General features: G+C 44.1%; 1 protein-coding gene across 1 annotated transcript in view; it reads left to right on the top strand.

Moving 5' to 3' along the window:
• The window catches only part of LOC145404357 (uncharacterized), a 36,642-nt gene extending 15,483 nt beyond the window's left edge, over nucleotides 1-21,159 (top strand). Inside the window, exons 3-13 of the mRNA XM_080275878.1 lie at nucleotides 261-455; nucleotides 1,508-2,858; nucleotides 4,449-4,718; nucleotides 5,376-5,653; nucleotides 8,822-9,032; nucleotides 9,983-10,099; nucleotides 11,189-11,437; nucleotides 12,735-12,797; nucleotides 13,241-13,518; nucleotides 19,579-19,712; nucleotides 20,883-21,159. Coding sequence (XP_080132004.1) covers nucleotides 261-455; nucleotides 1,508-2,858; nucleotides 4,449-4,718; nucleotides 5,376-5,653; nucleotides 8,822-9,032; nucleotides 9,983-10,099; nucleotides 11,189-11,437; nucleotides 12,735-12,797; nucleotides 13,241-13,518; nucleotides 19,579-19,712; nucleotides 20,883-21,152 — 3,416 coding nt within the window. The 3' untranslated portion in view covers nucleotides 21,153-21,159. The remainder of the gene's footprint in view (nucleotides 1-260; nucleotides 456-1,507; nucleotides 2,859-4,448; nucleotides 4,719-5,375; nucleotides 5,654-8,821; nucleotides 9,033-9,982; nucleotides 10,100-11,188; nucleotides 11,438-12,734; nucleotides 12,798-13,240; nucleotides 13,519-19,578; nucleotides 19,713-20,882) is intronic.
• The last annotated feature ends 661 nt before the right edge of the window (nucleotides 21,160-21,820 follow it).

The following is a 21,820-nucleotide window of genomic DNA, read 5'->3' as shown; positions in this document are numbered from 1 at the left end:
GAACTGATAAAGCATTGGGATAGCAGTAGTAAAGAGAAGAGTATGGCAAGTAAAAAAAGGACGCTGACAAAAGATCAAGCAGTTTGCAGGCAGAATTGGACGCTTTTATATTCATCATGCTGACAGTGATCTGTTCATCCTACTGACGATATTACATTCTTCCCGTTACTTATCAGTCTGTAACCAGATGCCTACTTACTATTCTATATTTCACTCCGCTGACGATTTCTATATACCCTACTGACAATGGTACATTCCAGTCCTCGCGGCGCACGAGACTATAGTAAAGTGCCCGACGCCCGGGTGCTCCGGCCGGGGCCACGTGAACCAGTCCCGCCACTGCCACCGCTCCCTCTCAGGCTGCCCCGTGGCCGCCGCCTCCAAGCAGGCCGCCAGGCACGCCCGCCAACGCATGGCCCTTCTGCAGCAGCCGCACCTCCCGCTACAGCAGACAGGTAGGTTCACACGGCAGAAGTCAGGGGTGGCATTGACAAGCACATATACAGACATTCATATACATATTGACAATGGCTTCCGCCACTGCATTAGCTGCACCTCCGGCTGCAGCCTTCAAGTCGGTGGATCCACAGCAGAAGTTAGGGGTTGAATTCATATACATATTTACAGTATTTTGGATTTGGTTTTGTATGAAGAACCGTATTTTTCCTCTTACCTGACTGAAGCAGGTCATTCTCACATCTTGAATGTTATGCTGTGGTTGCATGAACTGTGATAGTTCTCGTTAGTATCGAAATCGACCATCCATCCTGAATACATTTAGCGGTCAGCTGAGCTGAAAGAGGTAAGAGATTTTCGTCAGGCAAAAACAAAAAAAAACAATTTAGGGACACGGGAAAACTGTGCATTGTTCCCCTCTTATTATACAGGCAGAAAATGATTGGAGAATTATAGTCGCGGCGCGCGACTCTGAGGTTATTATTATCGTGCCCTGGCAACTACCATTCAGAAGTACGTCTGATTTCGTGTATTATATGAGACGCATGTGATTCGTGTATAATATGTTCATGTATAATAATATTCGTGAATAATATATTCGTGCTTCATATTTTGATTCGTGCATAATATGATACGAAATCGGTCGCACTTTTTAATGGTAAGTTGCCAGGGTACGATAATGACAACCTCAGAGTCGTGCGCCGCGACTATAGTCATTAGGCTGATGTTTGTTAGTACGGGCCCTTCTGTTTCTCCCTCGATTTACTGAAACTTGAGTTATTTATTTATGAGTCGTAGAATTCAGTTTTGTACTGTATGTTGCAAGCATCCTCAAAAGGGCCATTAGGTCTGTTCCTATTCTCTTCACTTTTTTTTTTTTTTTTTTTTTTTTCTAGTTGATATATTTTAGAAAAACTTAATGTAAAGAACTGTTCATGAATAGTACCAAACATAGTAGCCATAGATACGCAGCTTCTTTAACTAGATATGATGAAATTTTTTTTAATCACTGTAATACATGTACTTTATACTCTGCACTGTAACCCCCCAGCCGCGACGTCAGACCGCCTGCTGAGACCTGTGTGTTTTGTGAAGCAGCTTGACTTTCCCCAACCCTCACTGCCTCTCCTGCCCGGCGCATCGGTTCCATCGTCCTCCATCACGCCCTCAATCTCCACCACCTCCACTCCACCAGCCTACTCGGGAACCACCACCAGCAGTAGTAAACAACAGGTGGCTCCTTCTCCTTCGAAATTGACCCCATATCCTTCGTCTTCGTCTTCTTCATCGTCGTTACCACAGTCGTCATCCAGCACTCCAGATACCAAGCCGGTACCAGTTGTGGTCAAAACGGAGTCAGGCTTGACCTACTCCACCTCGTGCAAGCCCTCCACCTCAGTGACGGCCTCCTCAGGGGTGTCCTCGCCGCAGGATTTCGCCTCACTGTGCTCTCCCGCCCCTGAAGACGACGCCCAACCCTCTGATCGTTCCTCCACTCCGCCTGACGCCACTGCCCAGCCCGCCAGCAGCCACGCGGGGGCTTCACCAGGCAGCACCCAGGAGGTGCGGTCGTCTGCCAGCGACCGCTTGATGGAGGCTTCAGCCGTGACGCAGCCGACAGCCCGCGACCCTCCTGCCCTCCGGCCCCAGGACCCCCCCAAGGCCTGCATGGAGGAGGTGGCAGGTGGAGGCAGGCTGGCCCTCACTCCTACCAACAACAACAACACAAGCACAACCAATAATAACAACAGCAGCAGCAGTAATAGCAACAGCAGCACCAGCAACAGTGTGAGTGGCACAAGCACCACTACCACTACCAACAACACATTAACTAGTAACATCACCAACAGGACCCACAGCCCTCAGAAAGGCTTGGGTGGCTCGCTAGACCCCGTCAACGTGAAGTCGTCGGAGGGTTCGGGCTTGGGGTGTTTTGGCTACCGGGGTGAAGACGAGGCCGGACTGATCAGACCGTCACCTATTACTGAAGTGCGAGCTAGCGAGGCGCGGTTTGACCTGCCTCACTCTTACACCACACTAGACCTGGACCGCCAAGCAGCCATACCAGTCTCCCAGCCCCACATGCCGCCCACACCCACCACCTTCGACACCACATCAGCAGCTGCCACAGGAACGTCACTCCCAGGAGGCCCCATCACAGCCATGACCCCCACACCCGGTCCGCTGGTGGGGCCCGGGCCCACTAATACCTCCATGATCCCACATGGGCCCTTCGACTCCCTGAAACCGCCCCCCGTCACCAGTGACTACCCCGTGACGTCATCGCACAACAGCTTCTTCATGAACAAGGCTGCGTGTGGGGCAGAGGTGAAGCTCAACGACACCACGCCCTGCTCCACCACGTGTATGCCCCCTGCCCCACCCAACTCCATATATCAGAGGTGAGCTGCAGCATATTTTTAATAGGCCGTGGAATTAGCTGAATGATGATGATGATGATGATGGTGTTGATGATGGTGTTGATGAGCAACATTCATCTTAAGCTCAGGTTTACTTCATTACTGCATTATAATTAAAACTGAGAGGGTGAAGGTGTGGGTAAGCCACCAGTTTATGACGTCATTGATGAAACACATGTCAGGGTAAAGGAGGAGTCTGGTCATTATCTCGCACTGAATGCATTATTTAACGAATTATAGGGAAGCCAGGTCTAATTCCAACAGATGTTTTAAAGTTTGTCAGAGGTTATGGTCTTGCCTCCCCTTCCTGCATCTATGCTTTAGCAATAGACCTAAAGAATCGTCGGTAGGTAAAGCACGCAGTCCTAATACTTCCGCAGTTGAACATAAATTATTCAGACAAAACGAACCTAAACTATTTCTACGTGAACCATTTTATCCTTACGTAACCTAGTCTAACCCGTGCTGGCCAATCCTGCTGTAAACTAGAGGCGTATTTTCTTATCCTAACCTTACTTACTTAACCCAACCTTACTTTACCTTACGTTACCGCACCTTACCTTACCAAACCGTACCTTACCCTGTCTTGCCTAGCTTACCTTACATTGCCTTACCTTACCTAATCGTGTTTACCTTATCTGACCTTATCGTGCTTACCTATCCATACCTTACCTTAGTTTACTCAACTTACCCTACCTCAGTTTGCCCCAATCAGCTTGACCCCTTAACATAGCAAAGAAAAACTGTGAGTTTTAAAAACCTTAAACCGTATGACTGGATCACTTGTCTGTAGTGAGCGGGATTTTTTTCTTAGAAAGGTTTTTGTATACTCATTATTTCTGGTCGTTGCGGTGGACTTATGAGGAATCGTATATCATGGTGACGACCTTATTAATGGAAGAACTAATTATGCCTTAGTTAACTTTAAGCTCATACCTCTTCTATACAGTAGTTATTAGAGGGAACGGGTTAGTTAAAACCAAGATTATCTGCGAAAAATCTGCTAACATATACTGTACACTGTAGCTGTCAGAAGAATTCTCTTTCGAGGTAGCCTGTCGTTACATTATTATTGGGGGATCTAGTTCTGTGTGGGGAACATTCGTTAATATAGCAACTACAGCTTTTTGAGGGGATGTGGCAGCTTTATGTCTTACATGAAAATTTTATGATATCGTGGGCACATCTTTATCTACTGTAGTATAATTTTAAGTGGAATACGTTTTGGCCAGTTTTTCAAGAATGCAGGAGGGAAAGCTGTTAATATACCCACTATAGATGCTTCAGTGATGATTGGTACTAGCTCGCGGAAACGCAGATTTTTGTTTTGTTTTTCCACTTCTTGTTAAAGGGGAGGGTAAGGGAGGGGGACAAAAGTAATGTTACGAGAACGCAGAACTGTTTATGGTTCTGCGTACCTTCCTGTAGGGGGAGAGAAAGGGAGGGTGTACAAAAATGGTATCACGTAGCTGATTGCCGTGCACGTACAGTAGTAGCGCAACACGGACGCTTAGTAGAGAGGCCTTGCTGGGATCATGTGAGAGTCCACTTTCCCCGTGTCCCCGCCCCCAGTCCCGGGTACCGCTATGACAGCTCCGCCATCAACCTCAGTGTCAAGACCTCGGCGATGGGGCCCAACCCGATGTCCCCGGCCAACGTGATGGACCTCTCTGGACCCATGGGTACCGGGGGCCCCATGGTGACGTCCCCGCACTACCCCGGACCAGGCGTGTCCCCCTGCTACAGCGGCCCCCAGCTGGTGTCCCCCGGCAGCTCTCACGATTCCCAGCACACTAACCAGACGCTCGACCTCTCCCTCGCTCGGCCACCGGGCTCGCTCAGGTATGAAACTGAACTAGCTGTTATATTTTCGAGATTGAGAGCGATGAAGGCCAGTGTTTAACGTTTTTTTTTTTTTTTTTTTTTTTTTTTTTGAATTGCATATTCTAAATAACCATAATTCTTTTGGTTCGTTTTTTTTGGACCATTGTTTTAAATCAAGCACTTGTATCGAATAGTTTTGTTCTAAAGTATGTCATATATTTTGCCTTTACGACAATCCAGTAGAGATCAGGGCTATGCGATATGTAGTTTTTGTACCATCAGTTGAATTTTCCGTACCACTGATTTTAATTTTAGATAAGATAGAACTTTTTTTTTTTTAGCAGCATTCTTTAGGTTAGTTTTTCTCTTACCGCTTGAAGTATCTTGCGTTAAAAAGGCAGATATTGTCATTGACCCTTCTTGCACACAAAGTATTATATAGAACTCTTCCTATTAATTTGAAAGTCATGGTCTTTGTATCGTTGACAGGGCTCTTTCCTCTCTTCCTACACCCATCCATCTCCATGCAGCAGCTTTACCTGTCATTATTTATTATTATTATTATTATTATTATTATTAGATTACTGTTGTTGTTGTTGCTGTTTGTTGATTATCGTGTTATTCATCTTGTAGACTTTTTACTGATATACTAACCCCCCCTTCCCATCCGTGCAGCGGCCCCACCAGCCCAGAGTACAGCCCCCCGTCACGCCTGGGCACGGGCTATCCAGGGGGCGGCGCTCCCTTCCAGCAGCCAACCACCATAGACGAGCAGACGGAGCCGGTAGACTTCTCCTCGCCCACTGAGCCCGTCAACTTCAGCCTGGCGCGGCCCCTGGAGTATGGCGTCACCCCGGACTACTCCCGCACCCCCACCGCCTCGGCCTGTCCCCCACACGACAACGGATACACCACCACACCTGACCGATCACATGATTTTAGGAACATGAATGGTGAGGCTGTGTTGACCAAGCAAATTGAGTATATAGAAGAACATGCAAATTTTAATGGCCTGTGACAGCTTGCACAGTCTTTATTTTTTTTCTCCATGAATTCAGGAACATGAATGGTGAGGCTTTGTTGACCAGGGAGGTAGAGGATACGAAGTAAATCTAAAAATACTTATAAACTGAAAAATCTTTGACGATTTACACGAAACTCTTTGTATCATCCGTGTTATATTTTTATTCCTTGCCATACTAGACCGCTTACATGACCAGAAACATGAATAGTAAGGTTGTGTTGACCATGAAGTTCTGGACTATGAGTAGCGCCTTTAATGCACTCTCATTTTAAAAGGATTGTACCAGGTTCCCCCCAGCAGACTACCCCCATGACTTTCGGGACAGGAATTGTGAGGTTGTGCTGACCCGGGAGTTAAGGAATACGAATAATGATGAACTCCAAAATTCATAGTTTTGTGGTGATTTGCAAAGGCCCCCCTCGTTCATTCTTATTTTGTCCCTCCATTTTCACCACTTCTGATTGCATTCTTGGCTGAGGAACATGCGTCGTAAAGTTGTGATAACGAGGGAGTACAAAAGAAAAAGGAGCATGTGGAGTAGCAGTGCAGCTTTATTCATTATTTAGTGTATATAACTAAAATATTTCTTTGGTAAATGTGGTGCAGTAAAATTATGATATGTTCATTATCCTTCTCCATGAAAAAGTAAAATATCTCTGGTTAATTGTAAGTGCAGTATTGAAAACTCTGAGTGACGATCTTAGATTTTCCTCGGTAACAGTCCACTAAACCCCGACCCTGATAGCGCCTTCCAGGAACCAAATGAACTCAGGTTTTATCCCTTAAACTTTTGTATGATGTTTTAATTAGAATGGGGACATTCCGGTCCTTCCCACCGGAACTTTCAAGTCTCATGTGCGCTGCTGAGTTTGCTTCACACGAAAATAGTAAAGCTTTACATTTACTTAAAGATGCAATTGCGTAAGTATAAATGAATGACGACACTTAATGCTATACAGCATTGTTTTGAAAATGTTGCAGCGTAAACTACAAAGATAAGCATAGCATGAAAGGTGTATGTAGTCCTATCTTCTAAGTCTTGTATTGCACTTATTAACAACTGGTTTATAGTGTCCTAAAACTATTTTTGTCTGTCAGTACTAACATCTCCAGGCGTTACTGAGAGCTTATCATCCACGAATCTTTCCTAAAATATTTATAGCATTTTACTTTTATTTAACCTTTAACCACAACCATAATCTAAAATAACGTAACAACTATTAGTTTTGAATAATTCAACTGTGTCCACCCTTCAGATATCATCTGTTAATATCTCCTCGCTTTTATCCATACTGTACATCTCGTATATCTACAGTTCAGTTCTTGTCTATAACATCTCCCACCTGAAAGAAATCTATTAATTTTACTGTATAATGTATCCACAGATAGGTTTTCATTACTATTATCTCCCACCTGATCAAAATTTGTTTATTGTTCTGTATATTTCGTGTTTTAACAACTCTAGTATCTCCCACTTTCATCTCAATACGAGCGAGCGAGCGCAGCTAGCGAAGCGATGTTTACATTTAGCTGAGATATGGGCGGCCTGACACAACACGGCCCGACTGCGATGGTTTTAAGAGGCTAACATTTTTTTTTTTTATTATGTGAGATAGAGAAGAGATTCTTTCAGCAGGTAGTAGATACATTCAATAAATTTTGTTTGTAGCTATTACTTTACATAGGTGACCAAAGAAATCCCTTGGAATCCCAGCTTTCCAGGGGGATGTGCCAAGGGCTTCAGTTGACATGCTCCACAATGAAATCGAATTAAAGCACTGAAAGTGACACATGCGATGTATGAGTTGTTTTTCACTTTCCGTGCGTGCGTGCGTGCGTGCGTGTGTGTGTGTGTGTGTGTGTGTGTGTGTGTGTGTGTGTGTGTGTGTGTGTGTGTGTGTGTGTGAAAACACGAGGAAGTAAATATTTTATCGCAATTATTCGTCTCTTATTGTTCAACTACCTCACCAAAAATGTTGAAAGTTTACACCGAGATGAAAGTATGATGATAGACGTATGTAGAAACGCTCGCTCGCTCGTCACGCCCTCACAAAGCGCACGTTACTGGTTCTAGCAATTTACGTGTATCCACACTTTTGTCTACTAATATCTCCACTCCTTACTGGCCATATCACGTCTAACTTGGCTCACAAATTTAACCACTAGTGACTCAACCTATTACGTAATTTAATTTGAGAAATGCTGTTAGTTATTCTGTATTTATGGTGACTTTGCCGTTCAGATTATCTCTAATATCTCCACTCTTTGCCAGCCTTAATCATTCTGACTCGACATATCTATTCAGCTTCTCATCGTAATCACTGAGTAGCATAAGAGAAACTATGGCTTTCCCTGTATTTTTAGTGCACTCCCAATTCATATATCAGTTACTAATATCTCCAGTTACTAATATCTCCTGCATATTCAAACTGCAAATATTTTCCGTCTGTTTAAGTGCGTCTGTACATCAAACACTAACTTATGTTACTAATATCTTCTGCATATTTAAGTGCGTCTGAAACACTAACCTCTTAACTAATATCTCCTGCATATTCAACCTGTTAATATCTTCTGCACATTAACTCTTTAGTGCCCAGAGTTCGTGTGTGCTTTTGCTGAAAGGGTACTTAGCGTACCGCCCTCCGCCTACCGGCTCATAATCGCGAAGCTCGTAGGTCCGTACACTGTGGCTGCTCCCTATAGTAACTTTTGAAAATGACTATTTCGTCCTTTTCATAAAAACCCAGGGCATCAACACTTACCACCTAACTAACCTAATATCTCCAACATATTCAGCCTAGTAATATCTTCTTCGTATACTGTATATTCAGCCAAGTAATATTTCCTACATCGTTTCAGTGCATCTTATGCATTAACTCGTAGCCATTGTCTACACCAAGTAATATTTTTATCGTGTTGAACCAGCTAATAATTTACTCACAAATGGATCCAACACACTCATCTCAACTAATTACAACCCCAACTAATATTTTCACATACTCTGGTGCCTCTGACTTCTCTGACTACTAACCTTCATTTCATTAACCTGACTAACCACTAACCCACTAACCACTAACCCCACTAACCACTAACTCAGGCTACAACACCATGACCACTCGACCGTACGACGTGACCACTGCCTACAACGCCGGCTACATGGGCTACCAGAGCTATCAGGGGGGCTACATGGGGGCGGGGGGCTACGGTGCTACGATGGGAGGCGACTACATGACCACCAGCGCTTGCACCACACCGTACCAGCTCTCACCGTCGCGATCGCAGCCACCACCCACACCCATGCCAGACAGGTAAGGATTAAATATACATGGGGTCTTCACTGTTAGGCAAGGGTGCATTTAAGATATCACAGCCTATTATTAGGTCATTCTTAATCGGTAAATATTAGGAATCCATATTATGAGTTAGTAAAATACATGATATTCATTCTGCGGCAAGGATAAGTTAAAAAAGAATGTCACATCTTCAGGCAGTCAGTATAAATCAGGGATGTTACAGAATTACACAGGTTATAAAGCTACCACCCATAACTTTACCCATGACTCTATACAAATAAAGATAAATTACAGAAGACTTCATAACTAGGAGCCATTACAAGTCAGAGATGCATTCCAAAAGACCACAGTTACTGTAACTATGTAGCTAGTTCCTAGTGTACACCTGAGCCTCACAGGTAATAATGTCAGGACTTAAATAAATAAGTAATAAATAAGACGCACGTTTAAATTCACTGTCTGTCCAATCAGATGTTAAAGAATTACTGACGCGAGGTATGTAAAGATGTGAAGGAATTATAAATGAGAGAGATAGAAAATGTGAATAATATTGTAGCTTAGTGTTGTGTAAGGTTTAGTGATTATATTGTAATTATGGGAACTGACAGGTTGATTTTATTAGGCATTTTGGCAGTGAGAATCGAGTAGAACAGTAATGAAATGTGTGAAGGTTTGATGGTAATATTCAAGACATAAGAACAAGCAGGCAAACGTGGTTCATTCTAGCATCGAGAGTATAAAAGAATAAGTACGATGTGTGTTATATTTTGGTTATGGTTTTGTAAGTTATAAGAACGATGGGCAAATGTGATGCATATATAATGTTGTGTGTAAGAGCAGATGTTGTGTGTAAGAGCAGATGAGATAAGAGGATTTACATAATTTAGCTCTCAAGAGTCCAACAGAGTATGTAAGGTGTTGTGTGTGAGGGTTTTGTGATGGTCTGATGGTCCTTTCAGCAGCAGCGTGCGTCCTTACTCCCGTAGCAGTAGTAGGCGTGACGGCAAGGAGCTCATCCAGTGTCCCACGCCCGGATGTGACGGGATGGGCCACGTCACCGGCAATTACGCAACGCATCGCAGGTTAGTCCCGTCCCCACAGACCCTCTCTTCCCTTTCCCCCCCCCCTCTCTCTCTCTTACCCCTAACGCCCCCTCTTCCCTCCTCACGCCGGAGTGTGAAGGCACTAGCCGTCACCTTCCCCTCCTCCTAGACCGGGATCGTATTCTGAGTGGTATTCGAGACCTGGCAGCATCTCTTCCTTATCGATTTACTGTATTTTGTCTGTTGCATCTAAATTTTCTTCATTATTTACATAGTTTTGCTATCGACATAGTATGCATCAGTGACGTACAAGACTGTACGACAATGCACCAGGCAAAATAAACCGTTGAGGAAGAAGTGCAACGAAGTCTCCAGACCCACTTAGAATTAACCCCTAAGTCTTAAGTTACACATGTATATTGGGTACATTCCTCTTGATTCATAAGCAGACGTTGGAACATGTTCTCTTGGTCTTATACGATTACATGACACCTTTTTCCAAACAGTGTATTCAGCATGTTGCGCTATAATATTTTCGTGTATGTTACCCCTTTAATATGAACATGGTTTATGTAAATAAAATGTAAGAGAATATTAATGTGCCATATGTAGACATAAACTAGAATGTAGGAAGTACTTGTGAGACCCCCAAGCTGATGAGAATTCGGGCCAGTTGCATCACCTTGGTTGGTCTTGAATAGCATTGTCATATTGAACACTGTTAGTAAGTGGTTAACTGTGTGCCTTCTCACTGCCCGTTAGGAGGGACGAGACATACTTTCCTCATGTCACACACTTGATAATAATTACAATACTTTCATGAACACGACTTCAGAGCTACCATGCCGCACCTTTCACTAATGGTCTCATGAGCCTCACACGTTTCATGAATTATCACATAAGCCTCATATTTCACTGTTAAATTCATGAGCCTCATACCTTTCACTGTTGAATTCGTGAGCCTCATACCTTGCACTGTCTTGAGCCTCATACCAGTCACTAATGATCTAGTGAGCCTCATACCTATCACTGTTATCTCGTGAGCCTCATACCATCCCCGTGCAGTCTTTAGCATGGCTGCCCCTGTCCCTACCCACCCATCCATCGTGTTCAACCTATTGCACACAGTCTTGGTCCAAAAAATCATCACCTGGCCAAGTCTATCCTCGCTCCACCATCCAGCCTGTCCGGTTGTCCCCGAGCCGACCGTTCGAGTATCCAGCACCAGACGCAAGAGTTGAAGTGTCCGACGCCAGGGTGCGACGGGTCCGGCCACGTCACGGGAAACTACTCGTCCCACCGCTCGCTCTCCGGCTGCCCCAGAGCCAACAAACCCAAGCACAAGCCCAAGGACACGCAGGACTCAGAGCCACTTCGGTGAGTTTGTCTTTGACGCCCACCGTTCTTACCCTTGACAGACCTCTGTTTTTCACGTTCACCCATACGACCTCTAAATGGTATTGTGGAACTCAGGTGGATCAACTCTTTAATTTTCTCAGTTACTTAATTCACATAAATACGAGAGGAGTACTTTTTGTATCACCTGTGAGGAAAATAATAGCATTTGTGGTACCAAAGTTTCACAATTTCAATTTCTGGTTCGTAGTTGTGTGTGTGTGTGTTGCTGTGTTACTGTATCTGCTTTTGTTGGTTGCCTTCTAAGGACCGACCTGTACCTCCGGCTGACTGTAGAGGCTTGGACCCGTGAAGTACCGGTGACCCTTTCCTGGACCCCTTGTCTTGGTCACTGTTTATAGTCGTCCCCCAGAGCTTGGAAAAGACCACGTGTGTTGGTTCTCATGAAAATTTGCCCTCATAGCTTGCTCCCTCGTCTCTGAAACCCCCATCAAGCTTGGATCCGAACAGAAGTCATTCCCCGATTTATCCCTTAAATGTGATGATGTACTCTTGTCATGAGCCCATACGTCCCTTATCCGATACGCAGCCGTGTTTTCTTCCACCTCAGGAGAATGAAATCAGTTAAAATTTTAAGCTACTTTCAAGTGGTTCTGTCCCCCTGGCCTGAGCCTGTTTGTTACTGTGTTCTCATCTTGTCCCTAATGGGTTAATAGCTCTGTGACCCATCATCTCTCTAAAGTAAGTAACTTTGTTGATTGATGTCGTGGTCGTGGCACAATATCAGCCTGCAATAGTAATATTTAGAGGCTGCTGTAAAATACAACCTTTATTATAACTGCCACTCTTGAGACCAGATGCACGCTTAAAACAAACCTTTGTTGTTGACAAGATTGAGCATGATTGCACAAAGTCTAGCCCCAAAGCTTCCTGAGCTACTGAGTGTTGTGTTACGCTGCGACAGTGGTGGTGAGGGAGCCGAGCCTCGTCCAAGCCTCGCCGACAGCTGCCGGTACGGCTCTTCCTGTGCCCTTCACTCTGTCTCAAAAGTTGGTGTATGGGAGGCCCAATGTAACTGAAGCCCAGTCATCCATGGATAGACCAGTAATATCACAAATTAAAGTATTAATATCAATTTTAACTTAATATTAACGACCATAATAAAAATCAAAATGGTGTAACACCAGATTGTAGAGCACTAGCAATTTAGTGACCAGACTGCCTGGGAGCGCCGGGGTGTCCGGCCTCCCTGTCGCAGCGCTGCTCTTGCCCCACTCACCTCACATGACCTCACTCACCGCCATTGTGCTGCCCTTAGCTGTCCAGTCCCTGGATGTGATGGGTCGGGGCACTCCACGGGCAAGTTTCTCAGTCACAGGAGGTAAGAAGGCCTGAGCTTACGGGAGCCAGAACCAAACACCACTTGAGGCCTTCACTCACACTCGTCTGCCACTAACATGAACGTAACGTCACCGGCAACACCGCCTCACCAACCGTTCTTTCCAATGTGAATTATTGCGCCAGCATCACTCGTTGTGACCTTGACCTAACAGTAATGTAACCGTGGAGGAGAGAGCCCTGAGCCACTCCACTGAGAGTAATGGTGGCGCACGTAGTCATGGAGCGAGACGGTGGTGGTGCGCCCTATAACCTCAAGTGGAGTTGACCCACTGGATCCCACTCTTACTAGTAACCATGCTAGTCAAGTCCCCTGTATCGGACATAAACTTTGCATGCTGAGCTGAGAAATAAGTAGCCAAAATTGTGGTGATACAGAGCGTGTGTGGTAGTGGCGGACTAACTTGCCCCTGGTGTGTTCCTCAGTGCCTCGGGCTGTCCCATCGCCAACCGCAACAAGATGCGCTCCCTGGAGGGGGGCGGGGGGGCGGGGCTGGGCATGGGGATGGGCGTCTCCACGGGTTTGGCCGCCATGGGTGAGCCTCGTCCGCCGCTGCTGGCCGCGTCCTACTCCACGGGCGGCCCCACAGGTCCACCCACGGCCGCCCACTCCCTCTTCGCCCGCCCACTCCTACACCCACTCCAGCCCCCGCCCGCAAAGAAACTCAGGATGGATGATTCGACCTCCTTAACCTTCAAGACAGGTGCGTTGTGTTAGTTCCCTCCCTCCCTTCTAGCTTAATTATCCTTATCTTCATCTCATAGAATTAGATATCATAGTTATGGGCTTTGTAGCAAACAGCCTCAAAAGGATCATTAGGTCTGTTGCTATTTGGTTTCCATTGTACTCATTTGTTGTATTCTCACTCTGCTGCTCCCATCCTCTCTTCTGACTATGATTCGACCTATTTAGCCTTAGCCATCAAGAAAGGTTTGTTTTGATTTAGGCTTCCCTCCATCCTTCGTTCCTTGCTGCTTCCCTACCTGCTGACCCCCTCCCTTCTCTTTGCTATCCCCCTCCTTCCCCTACTGCTGTTCCTTGTTAATTGCAAGTAGCTGTTACCTGCTGCACCCCTTCCTTCCTCACTGCTATCCTCCTCTTTCCCCTTCTGGTGTTCCCTGTTAATTGCAAGAAGCTGTTCACCGCCTCCTGCTGCCTCCACTTTCTGTTCTTTTATACTTTTTATCTCCTATTATTTTTATCCCCTATTATGTATGACTGCCCCCTGCCTCATCCTCTTCCATTTCCTTCGTCGTCGTCTTCTCATTACGCTTTCTTCCTGTTACTTTCTTCTATTTTTGCTTCCTTTTACCGGTGCCTCTTATCTAGCATTGTTTCTTCTCTTCCATCTTCTTTTCTTTTTCTTATTTCATTTCATCCTGGTTTCTCTCCCTCTGTTTAGTGTCTCCTTATAATTCTCAGAGCTAAGGTCTTATGCTTCTCGTCTTTCTGCGTAATGTCTCCTTTCTTTATTCTCAGAGCTAACCTTGTCTTAATCTTTCTACGTAATGTCTCCTTTCTCTTTATTTTCAGAGCTTACCTTGTCTTACACTTCCTGCTTAATGTCTCCTCTCTTTATTATCAGAGTTAACCTTGTTTATTCTTTCTGCTTTATGTCTCCTCTCTCTATTCTCAGAACTAACCTTGTCTTACTCTCGCTGCTTTGTCGCCTCTCGTTATTCTCAGAGCTAACTTATGTCTTACTCTTTTTGCTTAATGTCTCCTTTCATTATTCTCAGAGCTAACCTTGTCTCATTCTCTCTGCTTTGTCTCCTCTCTTTTATTCCCAGAGCTAACCTCGTCTTACGCTTTTCCTTATCTCTCACCAATCAGTCTACTTCTGCCTTATCTTTATGTTCATTTCTCATCTTACCACCCCCGTTGCTTTACCTCTAATAATTTCCTCATTAGACGCCTCCTTATCTCCCATCATATCTTATCATATATTGCACACGTATCTTTGGTCTTATCTGTTTTTTTCTCATCGCTTTTTGGGCAAGTTTTGATCAATTTCCATAACTGTCATTATCCCGTATCTCTTTATTTCATATCTAATCCCCCCATATCATGTGCACTTATATTTGCACGTATTTTATGCTTTTTTCATCACTCCTGCTTCCAGTCTTTTTCCATTTCTCTAACTTTGTCTTTCGCCCCTCCTTTTCTCCTCTCATATCCAATCCTTCCATATTATTGCCTTTGTCTTTGCTCTCATTTTATGCTCTTAGCTAATCACTCTCTATGCTCTACGTCAGGTAATTCCACAGTTCTTTGGTGCTTCTCCTTATCTCTCTCGCTCTTATCTCCTTATTTTTGCTCATATATGGGTCACTTCTCTCCTCTCCTTGCATTTCCTTGTTCTTCTCCATGCTCCCTTTTTTATCGTCATATTTGTCTTTTATACCTTTGCTTACCCCTAAAAACTCCTGTTCTAATTCATATACCACGTCAACTCTATTTTTCTTCCTGTTCGTCGGCTCTTTCTTCTTATTCCTCTCTTTCTTCCTGACATTCTCTCTTACTGCTACCTCTTCTACTCAAACTTATTTTCTGTTTTTTCATTCCTTATTGTTCCCGTATTTATCTTACCGTACTTAAATTCTTCTATATCATCTACCGGTTCAGTTCATCAACTATTTTTTCATGTTCGTCTCTCCTCCGCCACACACACACACACACACACACACACACACACATTTATCTCACTCTCTTTGCCGCCTTCCTCAAGCAGAATTCTCTCCATTCTGCCTGTTACCAGTTCATTTCATCAGTTATTTCGTATTCGCCTCTCTCTCTCTCTCTCTCTCTCTCTCTCTCTCTCTCTCTCTCTCTCTCTCTCTCTCTCTCTCTCTCTCTCACCTCGATACCTTTCACTCCCTTCAAACTTTTTTTTTTCCCCTCCATCCCTGCCGTATCCTTCCTCTCAAAATCTTCCCTCCCTCTCAAAATCTTCCCTCCCTCCTGCACCCTCTTTACCTCTACCTCCCATGCCCTTTCTTCCCTATCATACCCTCCTGTCCTCCTCTTTTTTTTTTTTTGCTCTCCTTCCTACACTTTTTCCTCCTTCCCACAGCATTTTCTCCCTCCCTCAGTCTTCCCTTCCATACTTTTTCCTCCACCCTACGCCATTTTATCCTTTCCTTCCCCTACGCTTTCCTCCCTGTCATGCACTTCCTTTTTTCACATAGCCTCTTTTCCCTTCCCTCCCACATCCAGTTTTCATATCCCTCTCACACTTATTTTCATTTCCCTTCCACACTCTTCGTGTCCCCTGTTCCACCACAACCAAGAGAGAGATTACAAAAACCCTTTACATTATATTATAGTAAAGAACCGTAGATATTTTTTCTTTATTCTCCCTGGTAGACATTGTAAAGAACAGTAGGTATGTTTCTTCCTCACTGTCCATTTTTCCCCTGCTAGACCAACCCAGTTTTCGTGTTACGTATTGTATACCAAGACGCACGTCATCGTGCTGTTATTATGAACCTTCAGTAATAATAATTATAATAATAATAACAAAAATAATGATAATGATAAAAGGGAAGTATAAGACTGAAAGGAGAAAAATGGCTTGGGACAGCTACGAATAAATTTAACATAAATTGTAGAGGATTGACAGTTTAAAAACCGCGGTGGTAGATTCACAGACAAAGTCATGATTATTTTTATAATTAGTCCTAATATACTTAGGCAGGAAGGACCAGGGATGGAGAGTGCTGAATCTTAAGATATTTCTTGTGCTTCCTGCAGAGATAAGATCATTAATTACGACGAGGAATAGTTACAATGAGGAATTAGTTGTAATATTGTCCGTGAATCTACGTCCTTAACCCCTTTCATCCGTGGACGTATCTTTCATTTTCTTCATGCAAGAAGAAAAATACGTGACGAACTTGAAGAGGTTAAATTATTTTCTGCCGTTAAAAGACCATGTGCTCAATTCCCCCTCACCATGACAGCATCACCGCCGATCGGAAAACAAGTGTACTGTAAGTCCGTGAATTGTGTCCTCGTGGGATTAGTCTCCATAACACTTCTTCCTGGGCGATTTGTTTTCCATAGTACACTTTATGTTCTGGTGTATTCTTTATATATATATATATATATATATATATATATATATATATATATATATATATATATATATATGGTCACTCTTCTTTGGGGAATTGCTTTGAGCATTACACCTTGATTTTCTCATCTATGCACCTCCTCCTTGGGGATTTGTTTTATGGATTTCACCATGAATTTCTCTGCTATGCACCTCTTGCTTGGAGATTTGTTTTGCATATTACACCTTGATTTTCTCATGTGTGCACCTCTTGGGGATTTGTTTTGCGTATTTCACCTTGATTTTCTCTTCTGTGTAACCCTCCCTTGGGGATTTGTTTTGCGTATTTCACCATGATTTCTGTGTACCTCATCCATGGAGATTTGTTTGGCGTATTACACCTTGATATTTTGTTGTATGACACTTGTAACTACTTACTATTAAAATAGATTGGATAAGTAACATTCAAGAGGAAATTAACAACGCCACATGCAGGAAAACTGATAAGGAATTTTTGATTGGAAGCCTCCTAATCCCACGGCAGTATGAGCCACATTGTGTGTGTGTGTGTGTGTGTGTGTGTGTGTGTGTGTGTGTGTGTGTGTGTGTGTGTGTGTGTGTGTTCGGCATGTGTTATACTCTTTTTACACTAACTTGGCCTAAAATTGCCATCTCTCCATCATCAGTGCTGAGTTGCAGAGTTAGAATAACACCAGTATTTGGTGCTAGTCACGAAGGGGTGCAGTAAAAAGTAGGTAGAGCCGTTGTATCGTCTTTTCTACCACTGAACTGCGTGAAATAAGCTACAGAAAGACGAACCTGGGCCAGTTTAAAGTGAAAAGAGCATAGTGAGTTGCGGGTCTTAACTGATGTTTCACCTACCCCCATGCACAACTCATTACCACCAATTTTGCGCGCGCGTGTGTGCGTGTGTGTGTGTGTGTGTGTGTGTGTGTGTATGTGTGTATGTATGTGTGTGTGTGTGTGTGTGTGTGTGTGTGTGTTTTAATCGACTTAATTTTCATCAGTAACACAAGAGGATAGTTATTATTAGTAACATACATGTGGATGGTTTTTATTAGTAACATATATGAGTATATTAAGGTGTAGTAGTCAGAGTAAATCACAGAAGAATACGTGCTACGAACTCGAAACGTAAGCCAGTGAGAGTACGGACTTAATTTGAACAGTTTCCGATGTTGCGCTAGTCCATCACCCCCCCTACCCGATTCTGCTCTCTCTCTCTCTCTCTCTCTCTCTCTCTCTCTCTCTCTCCGGCTGTTATCAGTTTCATCCCTACATTAAAGTGCTATCGTTTTAAATCGTGCTGCTCTCACCACACCGCACCACACCACACTTCATACCACCCTCTCACACCACTATATATCCCACCAAGAGCCCTGAAGGTTGCGCATCTCGTACTTTTGTAACTTCATTTTGCTCTTGCTGACGTCTGAGTATTCACCTTAAGACATCCCCCTCGTGATAAAGGAGTTCAATAAAGACAACAGTATCCCCTCCAAAACATCTGTGCAGAACGTCTCCTCAGACTGAATAAAGTTTGATACTAGCAAGCTTTCAACAATCTATCCTGGGAGTGAATAGGTGGATGTACTATACAGACATGGAAAATAATATATAGCTTAGAAATGTCTGGTGGTGAGGGAGTTAGAATTAAACCCCATTAACTAACCCCGTCTATAAATCAGATAAACAAACTCTTAACTAAGAAGACACCATAGAGCGCATACCTCTGCCAACGCCAATATAACTTATTATTTATAAACAAACCTACCCCCAGCGTCAATAGCGTAGGTAAATTATTCAGCGCCTGTAGTCTACCCTTGTTACATAATCTCAAAGAAGGCATACCTCCACCGACGACATTAAAATATATAATGTATTCTTCCATCCGAATCCGAATCCACCTCAAAATCTAATCTACACTGCCTTGACCCAATGCCCACCGATCCGCCAGATTTTATTGAAATACGGAGAGAGAGAGGGGGGGGGGGGACTGTCATGGCTGAAAACTTAACTTTGCTTACAGAAGTAATAACATCCGGGGATTGCGGAAATTACCTTCTTCATTTTGATGACGTTTCACATATTCTATTTGATCTCCAGAAAATCGTAGTTAGCTTGGGTAAGCCCCTGGGAACTGGAGGGGTAAGTGACTGCTGTGTCTAACCCGTCCAGTTCGAAAAGTCGATCCTAAGCTAATTAAAAAAAAAAAAATCATCCAAGAGTAGTAAGAGTCAAATTTCGTCCAGGAGTAGTAAGAGAAAAATGACGTGCTATTGTTCAAGGAGTTAATACAGGTTATTATGCTGGTGTTTATTTCGAAAGATTACAGGTATATACAGGTAAACGTAATGCAGGTGTTTGCAGGAAAATATTATTTTGGTATGTACGTGTGATATTAATGAATGAGTATACTTCATATAAGTATAGGATTTATTTATTAATAATGTCCAGTTTTTGTTGTTACTAAAGTTTGTCAGACCGTACAGTAGATTTATGTGACAGTGAACAACCTCTATTTCGTTCACACACACACACACACACACACACACACACACACACACACACACACACACACACACACACACACACACACACACACACACACCACATCGCTCCCTCTCTCTCACTGCCACACCGACCCCCTCCTCACACCCCTACTAACATCGCCGCCTTTGCCCACAGAAGGCGAGGACCACACTGGCTTGGCCTCGGAGATCTCGGAGCTGCAGAAAGAGAACGCTTCTATGGAGTCGCACGTGACCAAATTACGCCATGACATCTCCTCTATGGAAGCGTCACTCAAAGTCGAGCAGAAGGTATGACGGGAAGATAAACGTAGTGGAGGGAAAGGTGGAGATAGAGGGGGTGGAAGAATAGAGGTAAGGGTTTGAGGTAGAGGGAATGAAATAAGGGCTTGGGGAAGAGGTCGAGGGGAGTAGAGGGATAGAGGTAAGGGTTTGAGGTAAAGTAGAAGGAATAGAGGTAAGCGCTTGAGGTAAATTAGAGGGAACAAAGGTAAGAGCTTGAGGTAAATGAGAGGGGGTGGAGGGACAGAGGTCAGGGCTTGAGGTAGAACAGAGGGAGTAGAGGTAGAGCTTGGGGTGGAGTTAGAGGGGTTAGAGATCAGGGTTCAGGGCAGAGGAGGTAAAGAAAGGCTAAGTCAGAGGAGGAGGAGGAGAACGGCGGAAGAGCTGTGAAAGAAGCAAAGATGGTTCGGACATACTGTAGTATGTGGTATTTCTGAAAACCTACATTAAAAACATAAAGTTATTAGAGGTCTGTAAGAGGTTGAAAAATGAAAAAGTAGAACCGGTAGACTTGGTGCTTGTGGTATTGTAGTTTTTAAAAGGGGGAATTAGGATAATATTTGCGCGTCGTTTAATGATGAGAGCAACAACACCGAAGGAAAGTTGAGTTTCTGTAAATGGAACGTGGATGCTGAGAGTTGGCTTGGTGTTAATTCTGTGAAATGAGGTAGTGGGTTGAGCGTTAAGAAATATAGGAGGAGAGACAGAGGAAGATAATTATAATTAAAAGACTTGAGGTGAGGAGTCAATGGGGTATCAAGCGTTAAAGAGTCTGAGATTGTTTTTGTGGAATATAACGGGCGATAAGATAGCCAATCTATATGAAGATCTAATATAAGGTGAAGAAAGTGTCTGTGGGTGAACAGCGGTAACATAGTAATCATATTAAAAACTAACACCTCCTTTATGAGTAGGCACTAATAACTTAGCAACAAGATAAAAACTAACATCTCCTTTCTGAGTGAACAATGGTATAATTGTTTTAAACTAATATTTCCTCTTTGAGTGAGCATGGATAGCATAGTAATTTAATTAAAAACTAACTTCTCCTTTAGAAACTTGTGTGGAGTCATTAGAGAGTGTGAATTAGAACACTTAAAAAGTAGCTATACTTCGAGGCTGGCAGGGAAGATATGAATATTAGAGGTAAGTACAGCACTAACCTTGCTCACTTAACAGGAGGCAGCTGGTGCTGGTGAGCGTGGGACACAGCTTACAGAATACTACGAGTCCCTGAGGAATAACGTGATGTCACTACTTGAACATGTGAAGCTTCCTGGTGGCGGGACCACCACCACTAATGATCGCATCAGCCATGACAACTTCGACTCATATCTCTCCAAGATCCACTCCCTCTGCACAGACAACTACTGCGATGACAACCGACCACTCTATGACAGTGTTCGCTCTGCTCTCCACGATTTCACAGTGCCACCAACGCCCATCTGACATGATTAGGGGTACGCGGGGGCGGGGACAGCGCCCCCCATGGCTGGTGCCAGTGTCCCGCCCTCACACTCGTACTTCCCCACCTCTTTTACCACACCCTTCTTCGGCGTACCACCTGTCAGTACCAGTGGTACACCCAACTACAGTGGCAGCAACAGTGGATGTGTCAATAGCAGCAACAGTGGAGTGCTGGGCGGCAGCAGGTGACGGGAGGCGGCCCCACCCAAGCCTGGACACTAAAGTATAGGCCAGGCATGACACAGCCTGGTAGTGAGGTGGCAGCCAGTGTTGTCATGCCAACCACGAGCTTTAACGTCTGCGATGTTATTGTACATAGTGCGAAGAACACTGTCTGTAAAGAAATGTTTCCCTCTAGTTGAGTCATTTGTTGGTGTACCTACAGTGTCTAGACAACTAGCTTGCTTCAGTGTCGAGGTTGTAGTTTCGTGTGCATAAAATCGACCCTCCGGCAAGCTGCGTGTCTACTGTGTGTCAGGCTGTAGCTGTCTCAGTAGCGAGCTTCGACCAGTGTTTTGCTTACATTCTTGCTTTTCAGAAAAGTGAGAAATAAATTTTGCCTCAGTTGGGCCTGATTTATGAAAGGTCACTTGTTTTCCAGCTCTCTGGCATGCCGAGGCTGCAGAACGATTGTGATCTGCCCCTCACTA

The sequence above is a fragment of the Coenobita brevimanus genome, chromosome 63 (assembly GCF_032717465.1).
Source record: "Coenobita brevimanus isolate Jiangsu-jjx chromosome 63, ASM3271746v2, whole genome shotgun sequence".
In the NCBI taxonomy this organism is placed as follows: Eukaryota; Metazoa; Arthropoda; class Malacostraca; order Decapoda; family Coenobitidae; genus Coenobita; species Coenobita brevimanus.
Note: the sequence above shows the minus strand (reverse complement) of the source record. Positions and strands in the feature narration are given on the sequence as shown.